The sequence below is a fragment of the Oncorhynchus kisutch genome, linkage group LG12 (genome assembly GCF_002021735.2).
Source record: "Oncorhynchus kisutch isolate 150728-3 linkage group LG12, Okis_V2, whole genome shotgun sequence".
NCBI classification, from domain to species: domain Eukaryota; kingdom Metazoa; phylum Chordata; class Actinopteri; order Salmoniformes; family Salmonidae; genus Oncorhynchus; species Oncorhynchus kisutch.
This window is the reverse complement of record NC_034185.2, coordinates 10,495,492-10,516,101: the sequence shown is the minus strand read 5'-3', so window position 1 is coordinate 10,516,101 and position 20,610 is coordinate 10,495,492. Positions and strand designations below refer to the sequence as shown.

Sequence of the window (20,610 nt, the reverse complement as noted above, 5' to 3'; positions counted from 1 at the left end):
CGGTACCGGAGTGCCAAGTCTAGGACAAAAAGGCTTCTTAACTATTTTTACCCCCAAGCCATAAGACTCCTGAACAGGTAATCAAATGGCTACCCCCAACCCCTCTTTTTACGCTGCTACTCTGTTTATCATTTATGCATAGTCACTTTAACTATACATTCATGTACATACTACCTCAATTGGGCCGACCAACCAGTGCTCCCGCACATTGGCTAACTGGGCTGCATTGTGTCCCATCCACCACCCGCCAACCCCTCTTTTACGCCACTGCTACTCTCTGTTCATCATATATGCATAGTCACTTTAACCATATCTACATGTACATACTACCTCAATCAGCCTGACTAACCGGTGTCTGTATGTAGCCTCGCTACTTTTATAGCCTCGCTACTGTATATTGCCTCGCTACTGTATGTAGCCTATCTACCTATTGTTCACCTAATACCTTTTTTACATTATTGGTTAGAGCCTGTAATTAAGCATTTCACAGTAAGGTCTACACCTGTTGTATTCGGCACACGTGACAAATACACTTTGATTTGATTTGTCAGAATACTAGTAGAGAGAATTATTTATTTCAACTTTAATTTCTTTCATCCCATTTCCAGTGGGTCAGAAGTTTACAAACACTCAATTAGTATTTGGGAGCATTGCCTTTCAATTGTTTAACTTGGGTCAAACGTTTCAGGTAGCCTTCCACAAGCTTCCCACAATAATTTTAGTGATTTTTGGCCCATTTTTGCCCTCTATGCTCGCACAAGCTTTTTCAGTTCTGTCCACAAATGTTCTATGGGATTGAGGTCAGGGCTTTGTGATGGCCACTCGAAAACCTTGACTTGGTTGTCCTTATGCCATTTTGTCACAACTTTGGAAGTATGCTTGGGCATTTGGAAAGCCCATTTGCGACCAAGCTTTAACTTCCTGACTAATGTCTTGAGATGTTGCTTCAATATATTGTGGTATCCCAGGAGGTTTACCCCGGGGGATGGTAATAGAGGGGAGTTATGGGAGGCGACGTTGGCTCCCTCTGCTGGGAATACGAGAGCTGGGCACCCCGACACGGACAGCTCTAAGTGGAGGTAATTAGAGGAAAGTGCCAACCAGCCGTGGAGGCCAAATAAAAGGAGCACGGTGGCACACTGCGAGAGAACGGGGAGAAACCGACACCAAGCAAAATTAGAGAAGAAGGACTGAGCCAAACCTATGTGATTTTCTTTGTTATGCTTATTTTCTGTCTTAGAAAGTTGTGTTTGCGGACTAAAGCCTCCCTGTCTCTGTGTCAATCTCTGCATGCTCAACCCAACAACCGGTTTACCAAAATATCCACATAATTTTCTTCCCCCATGATGCTGTCTATTTTGTGAAGTGCACCAGGCCCTCCTGCAGCAAAGCACCCCCACAACATGATGCTGCCACCCCCGTGCTTTACGGTTGAGATGGTCTTCTTCTGCTTTCAAGCCTCCCCCTTTTTCCTTCAAACATAACGATGGTCATTATGGCCAAACAGTTCTATTTTTGTTTCATCAGACCAGAGGACATTTCTCCAAAAAGTATGATCTTTGTCCCCATGTGCAGTTGCAAACCGTAGTCTGTCTTTTTTATGGCGGTTTTGGAAAAGTGGCTTCTTCCTTGCTGAGCAGCCATTCTGGTTATGTCGATATAGGACTCATTTTACTGTGGAAATAGATACTTTTGTACCTGTTTCCTCCAGCATCTTCACAAGGTCCTTTGCTGTTGTTCTGGGATTGATTTGCTCTTTTCGCACCAAAGTACGTTCATCTTTAGGAGACAGAACGCCTTCCTGAGTGGTATGACGGCTGCGTGGTCCCATGGTGTTTATACTTGCGTACAGATGAACGTGGTACCTTCGGGCATTTGGAAATTGCTCCCAAGGATGAATCAGACTTGTGGAGGTCTACAATTTTTTTTCTGGGGTCTTGGCTGATTTCTTTTGATTTTCCCATGTTGTCAACCTTAAAGGCACTGAGTTTGAAGGTCAGCCTTGAAATACATCCACAGGTACACCTCAAATTGACTCAAATGATGTCAATTAGCCTATCAGAAGCTTCTAAAGCCATGACATCATTTTCTGGAATTTTCCTAGCTGAAAAAGTAGGCCCATAATGAAGCCTGGCCCTAATTTTCATTTTCATAATTTTCAACAGTTAAAAGGTGTTTACATCAAACAGTTTTCAATGACTCCTCTCCCCATAGGAATACATTGTCTGCACCCCTAAATTCAACCTGAATCCTATGTGGGTTATGAATGTCTTATGAACCTGTCTTCGATGACAATCCATCAGGCCACTATGAGGTCTACCTGTGTTGATTCTAAGCTTCCTGGAGAAACCGGAAGTGGTTAAAATCACCCTAAAAGTGTTTTTCAATACCCAACCAGCAGTTTGTGATAAATAGTGCATTCAACCCTGTGTAAATCAGTCAGTTCTTAAACTCTAGCGACGAGCAATCCCATATCCAGGAGCGTAATCATAGCCTCAAGCTCATTACCATAACGCAATGTTTCCTATTCATGAAAATCGCAAATGAAATGAAATAAATATATTCAAACACAAGCTTAGCCTTTTGTTAACAACACTGTCATCTCAGATTTTCAAAATATGCTTTTCAACCAAAGCTACACAAGCATTTGTGTAAGAGTATTGATAGCCTAGCATAGCATTAAGCCTAGCATTCAGCAGGCAACATTTTCACAAAAACAAGAAAATCATTCAAATAAAATAATTTACCTTTGAAGAACTTCGATGTTTTCAATGACGAGACTCTTAGTTAGATAGCAAATGTTGATTTTTAAAAAAAATATTATTTGTGTAGACGAAATAGCTCCGTTTTGTTCATCATGTTTGGCTAAGAAAAAGACAGGAAAATGCAGTCACTTACAACGCCAAACTTTTTTCCAAATTAGCTCCATAATATCGACAGAAATACTGAAAAATACTGCAGCTGGAGATTACGCAATAATTGTGACGGAGGACACCAAGCGACCACCTGGTAGATGTAGTCTCTTATGATCAATCTTCCAATGATATGCCTACAAATACGTCACAATACTGTCGACACCTTTGGGGAAGCGACAGAAAGCCTAAGCTCATTCGTGGCCCATTCACAGCCATATAAGGAGTTATTGGCATGAGGCGGTTTTAAAAAATGCGGCACTTCCTGATTGGATTTTTACCTGGGTTTTTTCTGTAACATCAATTCTGTGGCACTCACAGACAATATCTTTGCAGTTTTGGAAACGTCAGAGTGTTTTCTTTCCAAAGCTGTCAATTATATGCATAGTCGAGCATCTTTTCCTGACAAAATATCTGGTTTAAAACGGGAACGTTTTTCATCCAAAAATTTAAATAGCGCCCCCTATATCCAAGAAGTTAACGAAAACACATAAAACCCAGGATTCTGTAAAGGCATAACCCAATCAGGATATGTCTTTACTTTTAGCTTCCTGTGCCAACCGGAAGTGCCATAATTGGTGTCACAGGGGCTGTTTCGAAGGGTGAAAAAAGTCAGATCTTTCCAAAACTTCACATGTGCGATTAGGCAACCCTCATGAACTGTAAATCAGTCATGTCTCCCATTAAATTTCCAAGAAAAACTAAATCACACACACACACAGCTTGGAAGGAGGGACAGATTGGGGTGCGTAGATACAGACAGTGCCTGCAATAGTTAACTTTGTTCAAACTATTAAAGAACCGTCAGACGTAGAGTTCTGAAACTTTAGAAACCTGTTCTAGAGCTCAGGTCGATAGTGCGTGGTGAGTTATGTGGCTCTAGAAGGTTCTCGGACCGAGAAACAGCCTCGTACATTTGCAATAACTTCAATTACTACCCTCTGTAGTGCCTTGCAGTCAGAGGCCGAGCAATTGCTGTACCAGGCAGTGATGCAACCAGTCAGGATGCTCTCGATGTTGCAGCTCTAGAACCCTTTGAGGATCTCAGCACCCATGCCAAATCTTTTTAGTTTCCTGAGGTGGAATAGGCTTTGTCGTGCCCTCTTCACAACTGTCTTGGTGTGTTTGGACCATTTTAGTTTGTTGTTAATGTGGACACCAAGGAACTTGAAGCGCTCAACCTGCTCCATTACAGACCCGTCGATGGGAATGGGGGCGTGCTCGGTCCTCCTTTTCCTGTAGTCCACAATCATCTCCTTAGTCTTGGTTACGTTGAGGGATAGGTTGTTATTCTGGCACCACCCGGCCAGGTCTCTGACCTCCTCCTTATAGGCTGTCTCGTCGTTGTCGGTGATCATGCCTACCACTGTTGTGTCATCTGCAAACCTAATGATGGTTTTTGCAGTCGTACCTGCCATGCAGTCGTGGGTGAACAGGGAGTACAGGAGGGGACTGAGCACGCACCCCTGGGGAGCTCCAGTGTTGAGGATCAGCGTGGCAGATGTGTTGCTACCTAACCTTACCACCTGGGGGAAGCCCGTCAGGAAGTCCAGGATTGAGTTGCAGAGGAAAGAATTTAGTCCCAGGTTCCTTAGCTGAGTGATGAGCTTTGAGGGTACTATGGTGTTGACGCAAACTCGGTCTCAACCTTTAAGTCTTTACTGAAGACTCATCTCTTCAGTGGGTCATATGATTGAGTGTAGTCTGGCCCAGGAGTGGGAAGGTGAACGGAAAGGCTCTGGAGCAACGAACCGCCCTTGCTGTCTCTGCCTGGCCGGTTCCCCTCTTTCCACTGGGATTCTCTGCCTCTAACCCTATTACAGGGGCTGAGTCACTGGCTTGCTGGGGCTCTCCCATGCCGTCCCTGGAGGGGGTGCGTCACCTGAGTGGGTTGATTCACTGTTGTGGTCATCCTGTCTGGGTTGGCGCCCCCCCCCTTGGGTTGTGCCGTGGCGGAGATCTTTGTGGGCTATACTCAGCCTTGTCTCAGGATGGTAAGTTGGTGGTTGAAGATATCCCTCTAGTGGTGTGGGGGCTGTGCTTTGGCAAAGTGGGTGGGGTTATATCCTTCCTGTTTGGCCCTGTCCGGGGGTGTCCTCGGATGGGGCCACAGTGTCTCCTGACCCCTCCTGTCTCAGCCTCCAGTATTTATGCTGCAGTAGTTTATGTGTCGGGGGGCTGGGGTCAGTTTGTTATATCTGGAGTACTTCTCCTGTCCTATTCGGTGTCCTGTGTGAATCTAAGTGTGTGTTCTCTAATTCTCTCCTTCTCTCTTTCTTTCTCTCTCTCGGAGGACCTGAGCCCTAGGACCATGCCCCAGGACTACCTGACATGATGACTCCTTGCTGTCCCCAGTCCACCTGGCCATGCTGCTGTTCCAGTTTCAACTGACCTGAGCCCTAGGACCATGCCCCAGGACTACCTGACATGATGACTCCTTGCTGTCCCCAGTCCACCTGGCCATGCTGCTGCTCCAGTTTCAACTTCCACCTGACTGTGCTGCTGCTCTAGTTTCAACTGTTCTGCCTTATTATTATTCGACCATGCTGGTCATTTATGAACATTTGAACATCTTGGCCATGTTCTGTTATAATCTCCACCCGGCACAGCCAGAAGAGGACTGGCCACCCCACATAGCCTGGTTCCTCTCTAGGTTTCTTCCTAGGTATTGGCCTTTCTAGGGAGTTTTTCCTAGCCACCGTGCTTCTACACCTGCATTGCTTGCTGTTTGGGGTTTTAGGCTGGGTTTCTGTACAGCACTTTGAGATATCAGCTGATGTACGAAGGGCTATATAAATAAATTTGATTTGATTTGATTTGATTTGAACGCTGAGCTGTAGTCAATGAATAGCATTCTCACATAAGTGTTCCTTTTGTTCAGGTGGGAAAGGGCAGTGTGGAGTGCAATAGAGATTGCATCATCTGTGGATCTGTTTGGGCGGTATGCAAATTGGAGTGGGTCTAGGGTTTCTGGGATAATGGTGTTGATGTGAGCCATTACCAACCTTTCAAAGCACATCATGGCTACGGACGTGAGTGCTATGTGTCTGTAGTCATTTAGGCAGGTTGCCTTTGTGTTCTTGGGCACGGGGACTACGGTGGTCTGCTTGAAACATGTTGGTATTACAGACTCAATCAGGGACATGTTGAAAATGTCAGTGAACACACCTGCCAGTTGGTCAGCACATGCCTGGAGCACATGTCCTGGAAATCTATCTGGCCCTGCAGCCTTGTGTATGTTGACCTGTTTAAAGGTCTTACTCACATCAGCTACGGAGAGCGTGATCACACAGTCGTCCGGAACAGCTGATGCTCTCACGCATGCCTCAGTGTTGCTTGCCTCAAAGCGAGCATAGAAGTGATTTAGCTCGTCTGGTAGGATCGTGTCACTGGGCAGCTCGCGGCTGTGCTTCCCTTTGTAGTCTGTAATAGTTTGCAAGCCCTGCCACATAAGACGAGCGTCAGAGCCGGTGTAGTATGATTCAATCTTAGCCCTGTATTGACGCTTTGCCTGTTTGATGGTTTGTCACAGGGCATAGCAGGATTTCTTGTAAGCTTCTGGGTTAGAGTCCTGCACCTTGAAAGCGGCAGCTCTACCCTTTAGCTCAGTACGAATGTTGCCTGTAATCCATGGCTTCTGGTTGGGGTATGTACGTACAGTCACTGTGGGGATGACGCCCTCGATGCACTTATTGATAAAAAGCCAGTGACTGATGTGGTGTACTCCTCAATGCCATGGGAAAAATCCCGGAACATGTTCCAGTCTGTGATAGCAAAACAGTCCTGTAGTTTAGCATCTGCTAAACATTTGGTGATCCTAACTGACCGAAACAGGGAATATTTACTGGGATGAAATGTCAGAAATTGTGAAAAACTGAGTTTAAATGTAGTTGGCTAAGGTGTATGTAAACTTCTGACTTCAACTGTATATATACATATTCTTATTCATCCCTTTACATTTGTGTGTATAAGATAGTTGTTGTGAATTTGTTAGGTTACTTGGTAGATTTTACTGCATAGTCAGAACTAGAAGCACAAGCATTTCGCTACACTCACATTAACATCTACTAACCATGTGTATGTGACCAATAAAATTTTATTTTATTTGATGAGGCTAGCATAGCACCTTCTCTGTTGAAATTCGAGACGGTCTATACATGTACATGAGGCTAGTAGCATAGCATCTCACTCTCTACCGAATACTGGTGGTGACGTCAATACCTCACATCGGATATTTAAAAATGTATTCAAATAACGAGATGTATCCACCAATCCAAAGATAGGAATAGGAGGGAGCTTCACAGCCCACCATTCCGCCCTGTGGACAACGAATCCCATTGCATCTCATCACTATATCCAGGATCTGTGCTACTAGTCTACTTGTCCACTTTTAAAGCTGCAATATGTCACTTTTTGGGCGACTCGACCAAATTCACATAGAAATGTGAGTTATAGATCTGTCATTCTCATTGTCTAAAATGACTCATCTAGAGGTATTTTGTATTTGTGTTTATTATGGATCCCTATTAGTTGCTGCCAAAGCAGCAACTCTTCCTGGGGTCCAGCAAAATTAAGGCAGTTTATACCATTTTTAAACATTACAATACATTCACAGATTGCACAACACACTGTGTGGCCTCAGGTCCCTACTCCACCACTTCCACATATCTACAGTACTAAATCCATGTGTATGTATAGTGCGCATGTTATCGTATGTGTGTGTGTGTGTGTGGGGGCATGTATCTGTGCCAATGTTTGCATTGCTTCACAGTCCCCGTTGTTCCATAAAGTGTTTTTTATCTGTTTATAAAATCTAATTTTACTGCTTTCGTCGGTTACTTGATGTGGAATAGAGTTCCATATAGTCATGGCTCTATTTAATACTGTGTGGGGACTGTGAAGAGACCTCTTGTGGCATGTCTTGTGTGGTATGCATGGGTGTCCGACCTGTGTGCCAGTAGTTCAGACAGTGCATTAAACATTTCAAACCCCCTCATAAATAAAAGTGGTGATGAAGTCAATCTCTCCTCCACTTTCAGCCAGGAGAGATTGACATGCATATCAATAATATTAGCTCTCTGTGTACATCCAAGGGCCAGCCGTGCTGCTCTGTTCGTAGCCAATTGTAATTTTCCTAAGTCTTTTTTTGTGGCACCTGACCACACGACTGAACAGGTAGTCAAGGTGTGACAATACTAGGGCCTGTAGGACCTGCCTCGTTGATAGTGCTGTTAAGAAGGCAGAGCATCACTTTATTAAAGACAGACTTCTCCCCATCGTAGCAACTAGTGCATCAATATGTTTTTACCAAGACAGTTTACAATCTAGTGTTACTCCAAGCAGTTTAGTCACTTCAACTTGCTCAATTTCCACATAATTTAGTACAAGATTTAGTTCAGGTTTAGGGTTTAGTGAGTGTTTTGTTCCAAATACAATGCTTTTAGTTTTAGAAATGTTTAGGGCTAACTTATTCCTTGCCACCCAATCTGAAACTAACTGTAGCTCTTTGTTGAGTGTTGCAGTCATTTCAGTCACTGTAGTAGCTGAGGTGTATAAATGTGTCCAAATGTGTTGTTTCAGAGTGGGTGGCAAGGAATAAGTTAGCCCTAAATATTTCTAAAACTAAAAGTCATCCGCATACATAGACACACTGGCTTTACTCAAAGTCAGTGGCATGTCGTTAGTCAAAATTGAAAAAAGCAAGGTCTTATGGGTGTAAACAAGAGACAAAACATGATAATGAATGTTCTTGGTTTGTCTGCAGGTTCACAGCGACACCTTGTGGATAAAAGTATTCTAATCTTCTGGAGCTCAATGATGTTTGGTCAATTATTTTATTAAAATATAGTCAATTCACTCCAACAGAGGCACTGTGGTAATGTTGGTTAGGAAGTTCATCAAAGAAGTTAATATATATTTTATAAATCTCTTTATATTATGTGATAAATGGTATACTGCATAGTAACCTTTATATTATGTGATAAATGGTATACTGCATAGTAACCTTTATATTACGTGATAAATGGTATACTGCATAGTAACCTTTATATTATGTGATAAATGGTATACTGCATAGTAACCTTTATATTATGTGATAAATGGTATTGTCACGTTCTGACCATCGTTCGTATGTGTTTTCCTTGTTTTAGTGTTGGTCAGGACGTGAGCTGGGTGGGCATTCTATGTTGTGTGTCTGGTTTGTCTATTTCTATGTTTGGCCTGATATGGTTCTCAATCAGAGGCAGGTGTTAGTCATTGTCTCTGATTGGGAACCATATTTAGTTAGCCTGTTTTGTGTTGGGTTTTGTGGGTGATTGTTCCTGTCTCTGTGTTTGCACCAGATAGGACTGTTTAGGTTTTCACTTTTCTTGTTTTGTTTAGTCTGTTCATGTATAGTTGTCTTCATTAAAAACATGAATAACCACCACGCTGCATTTTGGTCCGCCTCTCTTTCACCAGAAGAAAACCCTTACAGGTATACTGGTTAGTAACCTTTATATTATGTGATAAATGGTATACTGCATAGTAACCTTTTATATTATGTGATAAATGGTATACTGCATAGTAACTACATGATAAGGGTAAATTAACAACAAGGAATCGGTACAAATACAAACACTCGGATGTCAAGTCTGTCCTAGTAACTCTTCAACACATAGAACCGTCATATTTAAGATATTATTTCACCATTAATACAAAGAATTAACAATTGTTCAAAATCCATTTTCATAAAAAATAGCTAGATATTTGAATAAGGTGCTTCATTGAAAGAAAGAGAATTTGCTCCACTAGGAAGTATAAGAAATAAGACAAGTTATAGAGAAGTGCTAGTCATGTTCAGGTCCCAGTCAGGTCAGTCTGCGGGTGTCTGTCCTCTGTGTCTGATGTTACACACCACTCCACTCTTTGGTCTCAAAGTCCCAGTGTCCAGGATGTCAAAGGACTGGCCAGGCAGCAGGCTGAAGTCAAACCTCTGGAGCAGCTTGGCCATCACTACCTTGGCCTCCATCTGTGAACAACAGATCTCTTTAAAGGATGACAAATCTGGTGTGCTCAACTATAAAAAAAAAAAGTATATATTGGAGGCAGAAGTCCAGGAGTAATCTAACTAGGATGGATAATAGGATCAACAGAGAACAATCCCAAATAAAGTTGTTTCAATGTATTTCATACGGACAGTCTGCTCACCTGTGCGAAGCTCTGTCCCAGACATGAGCGTGGTCCCAGGGCGAAGGGGTAGTAGCAGTAATAGGGTCTTCAGGACAGAAACAAACACAACATGTCTGTTAGCTCTTAAAAAGTGACTGAACGCACAGAGTCCAAATGTGTTTTTCTGTTGCTCATTAAGATAAAATAGATTTCAGTTTTGGGTGTGTGGTTCGATGTGACAGTTGCTGATGTTTGTCCCCCATGAGACCAGGTGGTGTAAAATACTAAGTTCATCCCTTCTGCCTCTGATTGGGTAGACTCACTAAACACAAATGCTTCGATTGTAAATTATGTCGGAGTGTTGAACTGTGACCCTGGCTATCCGTAGATTAAGAAAACAAGAATATCGTGTCTGGTTTGCTTAATATAAGACATTTTAAATGATTTATACTTTTACTTTTGATACTTAAGGACACTTAAAACCAAATACTTTTAGACTTTAACTCAGGTAGTATTTTACTGGGTGACTTTTACTTTTACTTGAGTCATTTTCTATTAAGGTATCTTTACTTTTACTCCAGTGTGAAAATTGGGTACTTTAACCACCACTGCATGAGACACCATAAGAACAAAGCCAGTATCACTTCCTCAAAATAGTCCAAGTTAACTCAAGAAATCTGTAATTAATTGTGTTTTTGTCGACAAGGTTTTATCCCGTGTTAGTGGGCGAAATCATAACCCAACCACCATGTAAGTCATGACGAACTTTGACTTCATGACCAAAAGTAGCCCTTTCCTGCAATCACTGATCAAAAGTGCCGTCTTTGGCTTCATGGGTGGAATATAGTGGCTGGAGCTCTGTCAGAGTGACCATTGAGTTCTTGGTCACCTCGCTGACCAAGCCCCTTCTCCCCCGATTGCTCAGTTTGGCCAGGTGGTCAGCTCTAGGGAGAGTCTTGGTGGTTCAAAACTTCTTCCATTTAAGAATGATGGAGGCCACTGTGTTCTTGGGGGCCTTCAATGCTGCAGACATTTCTTTGGTACCCTACCCTAGATCTGTGCATTGACACAATCCTGTCTCTGAGCTCTATGGACAATTGCGTCAACCACATGGCTTGGTTTTTGCACTGTCAACAGTGGGACCTTATATAGACAGGTGTGCGTCTTCCTAAATCATGTCCATTCAATTTAATTTACCACAGGTGGACTCCAATCAAGTTGTAGAAGCACCTAAAGGATGATCAACGGAAACAGGATTCACCTGAGCTCAATTTTGCAAAAATGTCTAAAAACCTTTTTTTCCTTCGTCACTATGGGGTATTGTGTGGAGATTGATGAGGAAAATTGTTTTTTAAATACATTTTAGAATAAGTCTGTAACGTAACAATGTGGAACGAGTGAAGTGGTCTGAATATTTTATGGATGCAATGTATGCCTGTTTCAACGAGAGAAGTTGATTCTCGAGTTCAGTTCTGCTTGAATCAATTCAAATGTTGTAAAGAAACAAAACAATGACAACGTATTGTGTGACTTACTTGGCAGCGTCTGGATGGAACCTCTCTGGGTCAAACTTCAGCGGGTCCTCAAAGAACTTATCCAACCTTCCACAGACATACGAATTGAACTGTAGACAGACAAGATAGGGGCAAACAAAAGATTTAAGACACTTTAGGAAATAAAATAAGTACACCCACACCCAAAATAGTTAATGAGGTGTTGACTACACTGTTAAGATGAAGTTCATTGTAACACCAAAACTGTTTCAATATGTTTTGTGTTGTAGTCACGACAGACAAAGATATATAGTTAACCAAACTTTACTAGGCATGTTGTCAACCAGCACATTAATAAAGTAAGTACAAACTGGTTTCCGTTTCCTGTATAACATCAATATGAGTAACATCAATATTGCTACATTAACTAGTGGCAACTGAGCTGCCACCAACTTGAAGGAGACGAAACCATATCTTTGCTGGAGTATTGAAACACATGACACGGTGTGTTGTAACACCACTAAATCAAATATTGTGCAACACCTTGCCAGGGACTGGGAGCACTAACAGAACAGGTTGAACACACTACTTTGGTGTTTTGAGTTCTGTTTAGAGCAGAATTAGATCCCTTCTCTTTTATTGTCATTTCCTTTGTCTATGTGGGAATGGGTGCTGTCCTCATTGAACGTCAAAATGCCTGACAGTTTTGATATCAGTTCATCATGATCCATTACACAACAAACTGCTTATTACCCATATTGAAATACAGACTTCCTTCTTCAAACATGTAAACAACATTGTGTGAAAGAATTATAGTCTAAAAACATTACCCACAATCCTCTAAAAACAAAGTCATGCGTCAAGATAAGAAATGCAACGTGATTAAAACAAAAGACTTCCAATGAGTTCAATCAATCTTTTGTCTCTTAACTTTGGTTATCCTCATAAAAGATAATTACATTTTGAGTAACATATGCAGTTGGATTTACATTACTTTGGTCAAATTAAATTAACAAATCATTGAAATGACTTGCATTTGTAAACCATTGATTGTATGAGAAACATAATTTTTGAGTGTTGATGCTTTTACATTCACTGAACCCCCAAAATGGGTTTTCACAACGCTCTCTTAAAAACACCCAAATTCAGGTTGAAGAACCACTTTGGGTGTTTCAGAGTTCCTACACTTCTGTTTTAAAACACATTCTGTGTAACATTTTACATTCAAACACCCAGATCTCAGCTTAGGTGCACTACCTTTCATGGTTTCATTACACAATCATGGTGTTTTGAGACATTATACGTTTACATTCTATGTTAACATAAGAAAAGTCAATGATACAATGATGCTACATTGAGGTATGAGCCAAACTGGCTTAGTCAAGGATACTTCATTCCTTTACTACATTGAGGTATGAGCCACACTGGCTTGGACAAGGATACTTCATTCCTTTACTACATTGAGGTATGAGCCATACTGGCTTAGACAAGGATACTCCATTCCTTTACTACATTGAGGTATGAGCCATACTGGCTTAGACAAGGCTACTTCATTCCTTTACTACATTGAGGAATGAGACATACTGGCTTAGACAAGGATACCTCATTCCTTTACTACATTGAGGTATGAGCCACACTGGCTTAGACAAGGCTACTTCATTCCTATACTACATTGAGGTATGAGCCACACTGGCTTAGACAAGGATACTTCATTCCTTTACTACATTGAGGTATGAGCCATACTGGCATAGACAAGGCTACTTCATTCCTTTACTACATTGAGGTACCACAACGAATCACATGTTAACACCACAACTAAACTTAGAGATATTATCATACAACAGTCATCACTCCTCCACATTGTTTTTGAGGTGACTACTCACCAAGCATGAGACTCCTGCTGGGATGGGGATGCCGTTGATGACGATGTCGTTAGGGATGAAACGAGAAGTGCCTGGTGCTGTAGGGTACAACCTTAGAGTCTCTTTCAAAACCTGACGGGGGGCGGGGGGGGTGATATGAATCAAACACAACATGCTGATTAATTGACGATGTGAAGAATTACCTTTTCTTTTCGTCCTAAACTTGGTGCTCCGGTACCGTTTGCCATGCGGTAGCAGAGAGAACAGTCTCTGACTTGGGGGACTGGAGGTTTTGACAATTTTTTGGGTCTTCCTGACACCGCCTAGTATATAGGTCCTGGATGTCAGGAAGCTTGGTCCCAGTGATGTACTGGGCCGTACACACTACCCTCTGTAGCGCCTTCCGGTTAGATGCTGAGTAATTGCCATATGAAGTGGTAATGCAACCGTTCAGGATGCTCTCGATGGTGCAGCTGTGGAACTTTTTGAGGATCTGGGGACCCATGCCCTCTTCACAACTGTCTTGGTGTGTTTGGACCATGATAGTTTGTTGGTAGTTTGTTGGTAATTTGATGATGTGGACACCAAGGTATTTGAAACTCTCGACCCGCTCCAATTCAGTCTAGTCAATGTTTATGTGGCCTGTAAGGCCCTAATTTTCCTATAGTCCACGATCAGCTCCTTTGTCTTGCTCACATTGAGAGAGAGGTTGTTGTCCTGGCACCACACTGCCAGGTCTCTGACCTTGTCTCTATAGTCTGTCTCATCGTTGTCAGTTATCAGACCTACCACTGTTGTGTCATCAGCAAACATAATAATGGTGTTGGAGTGGTGGGTGAACAGGGAGTACAGGAGGGGACTAAGCACACACACAAAATAGCACATTTCGCTGGGCAGCCATCTCCTCCAGCGCCATTCTATCAGCCATCGTACAACATTGTATAACGTACAATATGGTTTCTGTGTACAGATGCCAGTTCCAATTCTGAGTCCTTGATCTGGTTTGTAGCTCCATTGCTGTCACTGTCAGGTCAATGACAAGACAGCACACACGAACCTGGAACAGGTAGATCATTTACCTGAGACAGGTAGGTCATTTTCCCCAGGTCGTCATAGCTGATTTCCTGTTTCATGCCGATGACGTCATCCACTTCCTGCTTCACCCTGGAAATGGCAGAGACAGTCACAAACTCAACCAACCTGTTTTTATTACAGAAATGATCAATACCGAAAATAGAAATGATGAAAACGAGTCCTACTTTGTCAGTATCTCTGGCAGCCTTCCCAGTTCCATGACGGCAAAAGCTAGTTGATTGGCTGTTGTCTCTTGCCCTGTCAAGATTAAAACAACAAAAGTACTGTGACTGTTGATTCTTCAAACTTCACTTGAGCTCGAAAAACTATACTACGAAGATCGATTCAAATATATATAAATATATATATATATATATACACAGTTTAAGTCGGAAGTTTACAAACACTTAGGTTGGAGTCATTAAAATTTGTTTTTCAAAAACTCCACAAATTTCTTGTTAAAAAACTATAGTTTTGGCAAGTCAGTTAGGACATCTACTTTGTGCATGACAAGAGTCATTTTTCCAACAATTGTTTACAGACAGATTAGTTCACTTATAACTCACTGTATCACAATTCCAGTGCGTCAGAAGTTTACATACACTATGTTGACTGTGCCTTTAAACAGATTGGGAAATTCCAGAAAATGATGTCATGGCTTTAGAAGCTTCTGATAGGCTAATTGACATAATTTGAGTCAATTGAAGGTGTACCTGTGGATGAATTTCAAGGCCTACCTTCAAACTCAGTGCCTCTTTGTTTGACATCATGGGAAAACCAAAAGAAATCAGCCAAGACCTCAGACAAAAATTTGTAGACCTCCACAGGTCTGGTTCATCCTTGGGAGCAATTTCCAAACGCCTGAAGGTACCAACAAACAATAGTACACAAGTATAAACACCATGGGACCATGCAGCTGTCATACCGCTCAGGAAGGAAACACGTTCTGTCTCCTAGAGATGAACGTACTTTGGTGCAAAAAGAGCAAATCAATCCCAGAACAACAGCAAAGGCCTTGTGAAGATGCTGGAGGAAACAGGTACAAAAGTATCTATATCCACAGTAAAACGAGTCCTATAGCGACATAACCTGAATGGCCACTCAGCAAGGCAGAAGCCATTGCTCCAAAACCGCCATAAAAAAGCCAGACTACGGTTTGCAACTGCACATGGGGACTAAGATCATATTTTTTGGAGAAATGTCCTCTGGTCTGATGAAACAAAAATAGAACTGTTTGGCCATAATGACCATCGTTATGTTTGGAAGAAAAAGGGGATGCTTGCAAGGCGAAGAAGACCATCCCAACCGTGAAGCGCATCATGTTGCAGCATCATGTTGTGGGGGTGCTTTGCAAGAAGGGACTGGTGAACTTCACAAAATAGATGGCATCATGGGGTAGGAAAATTATGTGAATATATTGAAGCGACATCTCAAGACATCAGTCAGGAAGTTAAAGCTTGGTCGCAAATGAGTCTTCCAAATGGACAATGATCCCAAGCATCATTTCAAAGTTGTGGCAAAATAGCTTAAGGACAACAAAGTCAAGGTATTGGAGTGGCCATCACAAAGCCCTGATCTCAATCCTATATAACCTTTGTGGGCAGAACTGAAAAAGTGTGTGTGAGCAAGGAGGCCTACAAACCTGACTCAGTTACACCAGCTCTGTTAGGAGGAATGGGCCAAAATTCACCCAACTTATTGTGGGAAGCTTGTGGAAGGCTACCCAAAATGTTTGACCCAAATTAAAAAATGTAAAGGCAATGCTACCAAATACTAATTGAGTGTCTGTAAACTTCTGACCCACTGGGAATGTGATGAAAGAAATGAAAGCTGAAATAAATAATTCTTTACTATCATTCTGACATTTCTTAAAATAAAGTGGTGATCCTAACTGACCTAAACCAGGGAATTTTTACTAGGATTAAATGTCAGGAATTGTAAAAACTGAATGTGGTGTATGTAAACCTCCGACGTCAACTGTGTGTATATATATATATATATATAAATAAATAAAGTATAGCACTTGTTTCAGGGAGACGTACCCGCAATGAAGAACGTCACAAAGTTGTCCAGCATAAGCTCCTCATCATCGTTTGCTATGTTTTCCTCTGAAATTATGGATATGTATCAGTTTACAGCATTGAGACAATAGTGCTACTGAACCTCATCAATTACATGACTGTTTTAGCAAACACTTGTCTCACAATGTCACATGCAGAGCCACAGGTAAAAGGTCTCCAATGTTAGCCTGGTCCCAGATCTGTTTGTGCCGTCTTGTCTTGAACAGTGGCAGGAGTTGGCAAGACGGCACGAACAGATCTAGGATCAGGCTACTACAACATGCCTTTGCCAGCCGTCTTGAGGATCTGTGTGAGGATGTCTTTTGGAACGTCCTCTCCGTTTTGGACGGCCATTTTCCTCTCGTTGATCCACTGTCTGCCTGTCGAACGCAGCAGCTGACAAGACTTCTTCACCTCGTTGATGAACTTCTTGTTCTTTGGGTAGAGCTAGAAATATGACATCTGACCATTAATTTAAATCTCACCTGGGGAATGTGACGCTGTAAAACGAAAAATGGTGCATTTAGCCACATCTTACAGGCTTCCTACTTGGAAGGATGGAAACAAGAGACTAGAACAAACTGTTCATGAGTGTCCATTTTTTAATTGTATTAGTTTCTTATAACACAGGATTTTATCTGATGAAACTGTAGGATTTCAAATAGATCAAGTCAATAAGCCATCGTTGTGGAGAAGCATCACTAACATACTTGATGTCATTATTTACCTGAAAGGTGAAGTCTCTGACATAGTGGACCATTCCCTTCAGACACGTCTCTATAGCGTTGGGGAACGGAGAGTCACTCTCCTTCAGCAGATCCAGCTCCACTCCAAACGCCACCTACAGATGAGATAAAAACAGAGGATTGACAACATCTTACAACATGATAAGGTAAAACTCCTGGTTCTAGTTATGCTAATTATAGCTAGCACATTGGCATGGTGAGACTAAATTGTATATAGCTTAGGTAATGAGTGTGTTATAACTGCCTGTTATGACAATTTTACTGTCAGATATACAAACAAATGTAGCTTTCAACAGAAAGAATAAAGTGTAAGGGCCGTGTGGGGATCTGAGGGTAACAGGAAGTGACCATTACCTTAGTGATGACATCCAGTGTCACACAGTTGAACATGTGTTGCATGTTGGCAGCTGTGTTGGTGTCAGCCATGTCCGCCAGTTTATCCATCAGCTTCTCTGCCCTCTCGTTGAACGCACCCATCTGACCCCGCAGATACCTAACAATACACAGCAATGATGGATGGATGAACAGGTGGATGGATTGATCAATGGAGTGATCAATGAGTCGATTGATCAATTATAGTGACTTACAGACTGCTGAAGGCAGGGTCCATTATTCTTCGCTGTTTGTACCACTCATCATGATTCTGTGCTGTGATCAGGCCATTTCCAAAAAACCTATGAAGAAGATGGACAACATAGTATTTACCCTAAGACTGAATAAACTGACCAGTGACCAAGCTGTCCTGTTTGAATGTCTATATGCTCTGTAGGCTACGCATGCAATAACCAGCATTAGGAGGGATTGTGTTGAAAGAGTTTGTACCAACCAAAACATTGACACAATAAATAGTAGTAGGAAGTATATTTAGATAACATTAATTATACAGAGGACTCACCTCTGTCCAAACAGGTTGAAGAGACGCTTGTAGACCTGTGAGTCTTTGGGGTACTTAGGTGACATCAGGACTTCCTGTGGAGACAAATAAAAGTGTCAGTTTGGTTTGAAGGGGGAATTGGGGTAATGGGTTATTTTACAGCACTTCAGCATTTCAGAAATGAACGTGGTAAAATGTATGATTACACTAATCTTGGTTAACCCAGAACTAAAATCTTGCTTAATTTGGTCAGGTGTTTACGTAGTCAGTTCATCAGAGATTATAATTACAGTAATCTCACAGGTTTACCTTGGTGGTATCAGGACAGGTCACACACAACACCACAACATGCAAACCATTGATACGGTACACCGGTCCATAAGTCTCAGCCCTGTCAAAGATAAAATATATCTTTATTTATTGTCCCAGAATAAACAACACCTGATTCAATCTATGTGTGTAGCATTCAATATCATTCAACAAACCATTCCAGAAATTTGTCGTGGACAACTCGACCATTGTTCATCTCCCTCAGCATGGTTGGGGAATGACCAAATATAAAACTAGGGGAGAACAAGAGACGGGTTAATAACTGAAAAATAAGAACGTTATGACATGAGTGGTACCTTCACCTAGTGAAAAGGAAAAAGACAGGTGAAACAGCGACCCTGACGGCTGTTGAGGTCAACTTTCACCTACTGTAATTCCTTATCAACAAATCCGATGCGTTATGTCGCCACTCAATATAGTTGAAACTAACATTTAGCTAAAGCATTTTAAAATAAATATTCAAGTTACATCATACTGACTCACCTATCCCTTGGTGGTCCCGGTATGTGATCATATTTCAGATGAATATATTTTATGTAAAGACAAAAACAGAGAAATGCGATGAAAATCAATCCAAGCAGGCAAATAAGCAAATAACTGATCCAACCTGCAAAGAAAGAGAAAAGTGCCATATTTCCGAAGACTAGATAGCTCGTGGTGACCCTGCAAACCAGTTATGTGGGCGTTGTTTGGGGAACGGTATTTGGTCAGCCGTAGTAGTACTAGTAGTAGAGAGGCATATGTGAAGCGAAAGGGTTTACTCTGCTTAAAATATGTCCACGTCAAGCAGATCGTTAATTATTAATTCTTTTTGGCTGCGGTTCCGCATTTTCTGGAACCCCACTTGTATGGAGCAAGATAGCTGCCAAAAGGTTGAATATATATATATCGTTAAGAATGTAAGAAAATCCATATGTAAATTGTTAGGATTGTAAGAAAAGCCATGCGTGAAAAATGAAATGTAAATGTTAAAATAGATCTGTAAACGTACAAACCCTATGTTCCGACTGAACTAACATTTACACGTTCAATTATTACTTTACAACTCCCTTCACTCGGTTATAGAGCTTTTAAATACAGATCATTCAGGTAAGTATTCAGACCCATTCCCTTTTTCCACATTTGTGACCCGTTTCAGGAAACTAGGCATATGTCGCAGGTCACTACTTAACAGGAGAGTGTAGAGAAATGCTATTTCTTATGTAGGTGACCAAACTATTGTTACGGGGGGGCTACAACTCAGAGTTGAGCCTGTGGGGTCCCCTACAGGATAGCTCCCGCATTACACTAATGGCCAAAACCAGCGCACACACACACATGATCTCCGTTGTAGCTGAACGTTGAATGCCCGAAGAGGATTCTACGATGACGGACAGACAACTGAGCCAATGGCGGAAGACTACAGACTACACCCCAGCTGAACCAATCCAAAGATCCGATCTTCCAGAATCAACCTACTTTCTGTTCTATATATAAGTGGTGTACTGATTGTATCGGCCTCTTCTTCGTCTGCGTTTCCGTACGAACCAGCGGGAGAGCCGTAATTACGCTGTTCTAGATATCTTCACTCTGAATAAACTGTAGCTTGTCATACAATTTACCACCTTGTCTGAATCGATCCTTGACCGACTCGCCCGTCTACATATCCAATTTCTAACAAGAGCCGTTTGAACGTAAACATATTATTCTAATCAAAATGTGTTTTTGGGCAGAAATTCCTTCTTGAACATGTGAACTTTCATGTGCCTTACAAACAAACTTGTATGCCACCTGTAAATATGAATAAAATTGTTAAATTATGAGCCTAGTTTGTTTAGCCACAGAAAGAGTTGACAACCTTCCCGCAAGCCATGATAGACTGAGATAATGAGTGGGCTGGACATGCCGAGAGATGAGTTTGGATTTGTCTGCCAAATAGCACACTTCTGTCTATTTGAGCTGGTCAGTATGTCTAGGTATTCCTGTCTCACTCAGATTGTTTATTCATTTATCTATTATGTAGTAAAACCACTTTCTGGAGGACCAAGTTTTGAAATTAGCGATAAATCGAGCATGATAGCTAAGGAGAAAACACCTGTCTCCAGATTACATCTTCAAACTAAGGGCAACC

General features: G+C 41.7%; 1 protein-coding gene across 1 annotated transcript; it reads right to left on the bottom strand.

The window, feature by feature from the left end:
* Positions 1–8,727: 8,727 nt before the first annotated feature.
* Positions 8,728–19,250, bottom strand: LOC109900505 (cholesterol 24-hydroxylase-like). Its single transcript, XM_031836844.1, has 15 exons — positions 18,984–19,250; positions 18,656–18,733; positions 18,480–18,561; positions 18,192–18,265; positions 17,884–17,970; positions 17,651–17,789; positions 17,278–17,391; positions 16,835–16,997; positions 16,533–16,598; positions 14,676–14,748; positions 14,496–14,580; positions 13,438–13,548; positions 11,597–11,685; positions 10,101–10,167; positions 8,728–9,921 (listed from the first exon to the last, which is right to left on the bottom strand). The coding sequence occupies exons 1-15, from the start codon at positions 19,130–19,132 to the stop codon at positions 9,766–9,768; spliced, it is 1,533 nt and encodes a 510-aa protein (XP_031692704.1). The 5' UTR covers positions 19,133–19,250; the 3' UTR covers positions 8,728–9,765.
* Between the last annotated feature and the right edge of the window lie 1,360 nt (positions 19,251–20,610).

Coding starts and splice junctions, on each gene's coding strand:
- LOC109900505 (XM_031836844.1), bottom strand. CDS start 19,132: ATGGCACTTTTCTCTTTCTTTGCAGGTTGGATCAGTTATTTGCTTATT. Junction 18,266..18,479: donor CCTGTCCTGATACCACCAAG/GTAAACCTGTGA, acceptor TTGTCTCCACAG/GAAGTCCTGATGTCACCTAA. Junction 14,749..16,532: donor TGTGACGTTCTTCATTGCGG/GTACGTCTCCCT, acceptor TAATCTTGACAG/GGCAAGAGACAACAGCCAAT.